The 7686-nt window shown below is 34.0% G+C and overlaps 2 protein-coding genes across 2 annotated transcripts; both read left to right on the forward strand.

The window, feature by feature from the left end:
- The first annotated feature begins 1062 nt into the window (after window positions 1-1062).
- On the forward strand, window positions 1063-1872 carry LOC104114526 (putative F-box protein At3g10430). The gene has a single exon (XM_009624990.4). It carries the CDS (start codon window positions 1063-1065, stop codon window positions 1870-1872), a length of 810 nt encoding a protein of 269 aa, XP_009623285.1.
- A 4208-nt stretch (window positions 1873-6080) lies between these two features.
- Window positions 6081-6764, forward strand: LOC138905074 (uncharacterized). The gene has a single exon (XM_070193575.1). It carries the CDS (start codon window positions 6081-6083, stop codon window positions 6762-6764), a length of 684 nt encoding a protein of 227 aa, XP_070049676.1.
- Window positions 6765-7686: the final 922 nt, after the last annotated feature.

The following is a 7686-nucleotide window of genomic DNA, read 5'->3' on the forward strand; positions in this document are numbered from 1 at the left end:
TCTTATTTAATAGTTGCTTATTTGAACAAGATATGAAGTCCAATTATTTAGGAGTTTAAATTTACCTTGTATAATTTATTTGAATAACTTGATTTTCACAAATTATAAAAATTATGAAATTACTTCCGTAAAAAAATTAATGAATTCAGACTTACATGAACTTGAAACGAGAAAAAATATTAATTTGATATGAACAAAATATGTCCAGAGAATTATTTACATAGCGGACGCTAAAACTTAAAGAAGAGAGAGGGTATTATGATAAGATAGACTCTCGAGCAATATTATATGGATTGATGAGCAAACAAATTTCAAAATAGACAATCAAAAACTCTCCAAAATTAAAAAGAGACTACTCCGCGTTAATGTACACTCTAGGTCTAGCATATGATCTAGATTAAGATAATTAACTGCTCAGAACCACCACGCAGATTCAAGTAAGTTAATCTGTCCATAGTGATCGAGTTTTTTATTTTTTAAAATTTATTTTACAGTAGATAAAATTATTTTTTTTATTTTTTTAATATTTAAGATTTTTAAATAATTAAATTTCTTATTTGAATTACTATGTTAGAATTCCTAATATTTTAAACTTAAGGTTTTATTTGTAGAAATTCTTCTCTCATCCGAATACTTTAAAAATAGAATTCTTATTAGCTAAAACTATACTTTGTTTATTAAATATTTTCTTATTTGAAAACTATGTTGGAACTCATAACTTTTAACACTTTAAAATTAATTAAGATTTATATTCATTGATTAGGCACACGCGCAACACGGATAGAAAATAATTAGTACTCCTTAGTAGTCAAAGGAAAAGATAGAACAAATAGAATCGGAAATAGAATCGGACAGTAAAATAGTAAATGCAGAATTTAATGATAATAAAATAATTCGATTATTAAGGAATTCCGCTAGGAGCAAGGAACTCCAAAGTCTAGAAGAATGGGGAATATCTGGGGGAAAAAAAGAATGCGGAACATATTACTATAAAAAGAGAAAGAACAGGTAACTCACTCCGTCGAAACATCTGCTAATTGCAGTTTTGTACACGACACTGCTATGGCCGCCACCAGAGATAATGATGGTCGGGCTTTCCCTGAAGATTTGGCAATGGAGATTCTACTCAGGTTGCCGGTGGAGTCCTTGTTGAGATTCAAGTGCGTCTGCAAGAACTGGTACGAGATTATCAAGAGCCGTAGCTTTATCAGAGAACACATGAATTGGAGCGGCAAGAACAAGCCCCCCGAAATCCTGATTTATGATCATAGTGCCCCAGATGATTCCCCTCCCATCACTTTGATTTCGATTTCAGATGCTGCAGTTTTACATGAAAATCCGGATTATCTCCAGAGGTTCAGAGGTATGACATACTTTTTAGGTTCTGTGGATGGCTTGTTTTTATTGGAGAGAGTAATTGATGGCAGCATATTCAACATCTCCTTGGCTATGTGGAATCCTGCCACCCGGGAGGTGAGGCCCCTTCCTTCACCCGAGTTCAAGCTTCAACCATCTTTCAGACAAAGAGGCTGTAATTTTGGGTTCGGATTAGACCCAACAACAGATGACTATAAGGTGGTTTGGTTTCGGTCTTTCTGGGATAACATCAGAAATCGTAGGGTCCCTCAAGCATATGCAGCCGTCTATTCCTGTTCGAGGGACTCATGGAGAATACTTCAACCTGAAAATCATGATATCTTCATATATAAATACTGTATAGAAGCCCTTGGTACTGCTTACCTGAATGGAGCTTATTACTGGCTGCTAAAAGGGGAAAGATGCAAGTGTAGCATTCTTTCCTTTGACTTTGGCAAAGAGGTGTTTGTAGAGATTGGAGGGCCAGATGCTCCGCGTCCAATCATTGGAGGCTGAATTTGACATTACTTGATGACTCCATTGCCCTCTTGAACAGTGTTGATGGATTTTTTAATCATTTATGGGTAATGATCCAACCAGGGGTTTGGAACAAACTTCTTACCTTTCAATGCTTTTCAAAGTTTAAGTGTTGGAATCCATACACTGTTATTTTTGCAACTAAACATTCTCGCCTAGTCTCTTATGATGTTAGGACCCATGAGACGAGGTATCTTGGATTTCGTCATCCGGGCGTGTGGACAAATTACATGGAGGGTGGTTGTTCGGTTCATTATTATAAGAAGAGCATAGTAACAATTAAACGACTTTACCTGACATATTTGACTCCTTGATTGTGCTTTAAACAAGAGCTGATAATATGTTACAAGCTCAGTGTCTTCTATATTTATAGAGAACAGACTATGTCTGAATTTTAGAACTCATTAAATAAGTTCATGAAATCCCATACTCTGTGTATCCCTTGCCCCTTTCTTCACCTTCAAAGTCGAGGCACTCGTTTCTTGGACTTACATCAGTGCTCAAGCATTCGCTTCACATTGTGCTGATTATCGTCAGTGTGCGCATAAAGTATGTAATTGATCTTTTAAACTTGCAAAAGTAGTTGAGCAGATAATATGTGACAACACGTTTTATAATTTATACTGTAGATGATAGTGTTTGGTTACGCGCACCAATTCATTTGACTTGCTAATTGGAATTTCTTAGATTCATAAGGCATGGACAGTGTGGTCTTGACTTTCGATCCAATGATTGTAGGCGTTGATATGAATAGAGATGTCTTGATTTTTTATGTTGTGGAGAGGGCAAGCATTGTAAAGATACAATATGTTGTATTCCATTCTATCATAGGCTAAAATACTGTGTTGTCAATTGCATCAAGAATTTTTGTGAAACAGAGCTTGGTTGAAACGGAATGAGAGCTTTTTGTAATTGAGGATCAAAAAAAATTTCAGTGGCTGTAAAGAACATCGTTATTCGTTCTCGTATTTATTCATATGGAAACAATTAATTACTTTGTTATCTGGGATTTGTCAAACGAATGGTATAATGGAGGCCAGCGACAAAAAGAACTTTCAATAGGTAGAAGTAGAACCATAAACTTTGAGCCATATATATGATTTCTATCAGATAAAAGTGCAACGGAAACACTAAATGATCTGCGACATTTATCTCATTTGACTGCTTGTCTAGCAACTTGTCTGTCCTTTCTTTTTCTTTCTATTTCTATTGTCCTTATTTTTGTGGTCAGAAAAACATCACTAATGTTCTGTAGCAGATATCTAAGCATGTATTATCTACAAAGAAATAGCTAAGAGTAGGGGTGTACATAGATCAGGTTAGTTCGAATTTTGCAATTATCAAACCAAACCTATTGTGTCGGGTTATTAAATCTAAAGACCAAACCAAACCAATAAAATTCGGGTTTTTCAATCTCGATTTTTCTCGGGTTTTTGGATTATTCGGGTTTTTTTTCGGTAAAATCTTCGTAGCACAAAACATATAACTTGTGCTCAAAATATTTCTTTAATCCTAGTAAGATACAACTATATAAGGCATTTTCCACGAAAATTATACAAAAAATGAGATGTGTCATGGCATTATCCTAAAATATTCAACAATAAAAACAATAAAATTATGTAATATAAATATTGCTAATTAAAAGCCATAATAAAAATAAACATAATCTAAAAGTACTAAGTCATGCTAAAATAAGTAGACTAATAAGGGAGTATTAATTACATGACTAAACACTAAAGAAAAAATAAAAATAGTTATGCATTTTTATCTAAATTATTGCAAAACAAAAAATAGATATTCAATACATTGTTGTTCGAAGTAAATTGAATATCTTTTGTTAGCATTAATATTGATTTGATTTTGGTTTGGGCTTTTGTTAGCATTATTTATGTTACTAATATTAATGGCTATAAAACTTATTGGAACATTCAAAAGTTCTAAGTTCAACCTTGAAATAATACCTTAAAAGATAAAATTATGAAAATGTTTAAGAAATATTTATAAATTACATCACAATAAATATATTTATATATTAAATATATCTAAAAAATTTATATATGTAATGTCGGGTTTGTTTGGTTTCGGTTTGACTTTCTTTAGTTAAAACCAAACCAAACCAATTATGGTCGGTTTTTTTTTTCAACACCAAACCAAATCAAACCAAATCATAGTCGGTTTTTTTTCTCGGTTTGACTCGGATTATCGGGTTGGTGCAGTTTGTCGGTTTTCTTTTTACACCCCTACCTAAGAGACCCACACTTGAAATCGTAAACACTTAGGATGTATTTGGTATGAAGGAAAATATTTTTCATAGTATTTTCCATGAAAAATGAGTGGTTTTATCACTTATTTTTCGTGAGTGAAAAATATTTTCCGGAAAATATTTTCAAATATTTGATTAGAGAGTAGAATTTATTTTTAGGAAAATATTTTTTTATGCTACTCTCCTCATCCCGCTTCTCCCAAGTCCCCATGTTTCTTATGCTCTCCCTCTCCTCTCCTCTCCCCCTCCCCCCACCCCCCACACACAACAAAAAAGAAAAAATATCCAACAATTTGAAGACTCTATTTTCTTCAAGAATTTAATTATTGTTCTAAAAATTCATACATACCCAAAGAACTAATGTGTTGTTTTACTTTTTTTTACAAAAAAAATAATATTGAAATTTATGCTCCATAACTAAAAGAAAATACTTTATTTTAGTTGAAAAGAAAGTACCCTTTCTATAACATGAAAATAAAGTATTTTTTTGTCGAAATGAAAGAAAATATTTTTTCTACGTCATGAAAAGAAAAAACTCTTTTTGTTGAAATGAAAGAAAATACCTTTTTTATACTATGAAAAGAAAATATTCATTTGTTGAAATAAAAAAAAAGTACTCTATCTATAACATAAAAAGAAAGTACTATTGATAATATTTCTATTTAGGGTGGGGGTGGGGTTGGTAAGTAGGGAATGGGATGGGGTTGGTAGGTGGGGGTGAGGGTGGGTTGGGTTGGTGGGGATGGGAAATAGGGTGGGGAATGTTGAAAATGAGTTTTGAAAATTATTTTCCCTTCCCTTGATAGGAAAAATATTTTCCTCCAACTGGAGAAAAATGAGTTCATGGAAAAAATATTTTCCAAAACATTTAAGCCAATCAAACATGAAAAAATTAAAAAATATTTTCCTTCCTACCAAACACACCCTTAATTTCATTATTTAGTGGAAAGAAATATTGCTAGAAAATTCTGCAAGTATGTCTTGAGTTCATCAGTAAAATAAATGAAGCATCCCCTGCCAGTACACTTAGCTCAACATTTTTCCATCTCAACGGCTCTCTCTTTCTCTCTCTGTATTAGAAAAAAAAAAATAAACTCATGAATTAAACTGCAACAGGTGTCAGTAAAGAAAGTGAATAATAGTGTGTAAAATACATTCGAAGCTAAGAAAATTAGTACTCTAACTATTAGTTCTGGAACTGCTCATAAGAGAATATCTCGGGTCTGGAACATAGGATCGCTCATAGTTACGAATAAAAAAAGAATCAATTAATCCCAGATTATACGGAATTTGTCATTATTATGCCATCAATTTCAAACAAATTTTTGAACCAAATGCATACTTCTTTTTGTAGGACCAAAGAAGTAAGGATTGAAATGTTCAGGCAGTGGCAATAGCACCATACAAGTTTGAGAGCAGAAAGTGATTGAGATTCCTGGTTCTGTTTTATTGGAGATAGAAGTGGCACGTGATTGGCATGTGAGCCAACGAGTTTAGTAGGGATGTTAGTTATAACTAATTATGTGAATGGTAGTTAGGAATTAACAGAAGAGTAGAGTTAGTTAACCTTAGTTAGTGAGTATATATAGACCATTAGTCATTGCATTCATTAGATTCTGAGAAAATATCTTAGCTCATTTTTGCTCTCCAATGGAGCTCTTGTTCTAGAATCTTCTCGCACATTTCTCTTCTCCTTCTATCAAGTTAATCTCAGATTCTCATTATGGTATCAGAGCACAGGAGTTAGATTCACGCTCACTGTGATCTTCATTCTCTGTTTTCTGCAAATTCATTCGGTTACTGATTGTTCATGTTTTCCCTTTTTTGATTCATTCAGATAGGGTTTGCATTTCCTTTTTGATTTGCAATTAGCGAGCTTGTAATTCACTGAAACGAGGAATTAACTCCATTGAACTCGTCAACGATGGCAATTAGAGAGGAAACCTCGACTGGAACCAGCAGAGGAACAACCATAGATCACCATCATCCTTTGTATCTACACCCATGTGATACTCCAGGTAGCTCCTTGATTTCGATTAAACTAACTGGAACTGAAAATTATGCACTATGGAGTAGATCGATGAAAAGAGGTCTAATTGAAAAGAGTAAGTTAGGTTTTGTTGATGGTCGTTGTACCAAGGATAAATTTCACCGATCTCTGCATGAGCTTTGGGAGAAATGTAACGCTATAGTATTATCATGGATAATGAATGTTGTGAGCAAAGGATTGCTCAGTGGAATTGTGTATAAGTTGAGTGCACATAAGGTGTGGACTTATTTGAAGGGTAAGTATGATAAGGTTGATGGATCTTGTATTTTCTTTTTGCACAAGGAGATAGCCACTTTGTCGCATGGAATTTCTTCTGTTTCTTCATACTTCTCAAAGTTGACAGACCTTTGGGAGGAATATGATGCATTAATGCCATGTCCTGGTTGCGATTGCCTAGAATCTAAGAACTATTTTGAGCATTTTGAATATCAAAGGTTGTTGCAATTCTTAATGGGACTTAATGAGTCTTATGCACAACCTAGAAGCCAAATTCTGATGATGAGCCCAGTGCCTACTGTTAATAAGGCCTACTCGATGATAGCTTCTGAAGAGAGTTAAAAAGCACTAGGAAAATTCTCATAAGCAGTTGATATAGGAGATGGAACAACACTGTAAACTAATAAAGGAACGAATATATAGAACAACTATAACCCTAGAAGAGGTAATTTGCTTTGTGACTACTGCAACTATAAAGGACACACTAGAGAGACTTGTTTCAAATTGCATGGTTACCCAGCTGACTTCAAAAAGAGGAAGAGAACAAGAGGTTTTCCTCAACGATCTATGGCTAATGCTACAACACAAGAAGGACAACCTTCAGTTACCTACCCAATGGTCAATGCAGCATCACAAGAAGGGCAACATATGATGAATACAGCAACATGCACTACATCACATGGAATGCCAATCATGTTTACTCAGGAGCAGTATGATCAGATCCTAAAACTAATCAACAAGGACACATGTGAAAACATTAAGAATTTTGCAGGTAAAACTAATATTTCTATCTTAGATGACAAGGCTAAAGGTGAAAACTGAATAGTAGACTCTGGTACAACCAACCACATGATACACACCAGAGAACTACTTGATAAGATAAACCCAGTGCATTAGGAAATGAATCAAAGGTGCATTTACTTAATGGTACATCACTTGACATTGCTTGCACATGAGAAAGTAAGATGGGTGACACTGACATTATCAAAAATGTGTTATATATTTCAGATTTTAAATACAACATATTTCCTGTCTCTAAGCTTACTAGAGACTTGAGGTGCTTTATATCATTTTATCCTGGTTTTTGGATAATACAGGACCTTCACAGTAGGAAAATAAAGGGGATTGGTAAGGAACTAGATGGTTTGTACAACTTGTAGCATAAAAGGGCTAAAGCCAAGGCTGCAACTGTGAATTTACACAATGATTCTACAAAGGAGGAGGAATTAAGACTGTGGCATGGAAGACTTGGACATGCTCCAGA

This window comes from Nicotiana tomentosiformis, chromosome 2 (genome assembly GCF_000390325.3).
Source record: "Nicotiana tomentosiformis chromosome 2, ASM39032v3, whole genome shotgun sequence".
Classification (NCBI taxonomy): domain Eukaryota; kingdom Viridiplantae; phylum Streptophyta; class Magnoliopsida; order Solanales; family Solanaceae; genus Nicotiana; species Nicotiana tomentosiformis.

Excerpts from the sequence above, each read along its gene's own strand:
- LOC104114526 (XM_009624990.4), top strand. The coding sequence starts at position 1,063 with ATGGCCGCCACCAGAGATAATGATGGTCGGGCTTTCCCTGAAGATTTG.
- LOC138905074 (XM_070193575.1), top strand. The coding sequence starts at position 6,081 with ATGGCAATTAGAGAGGAAACCTCGACTGGAACCAGCAGAGGAACAACC.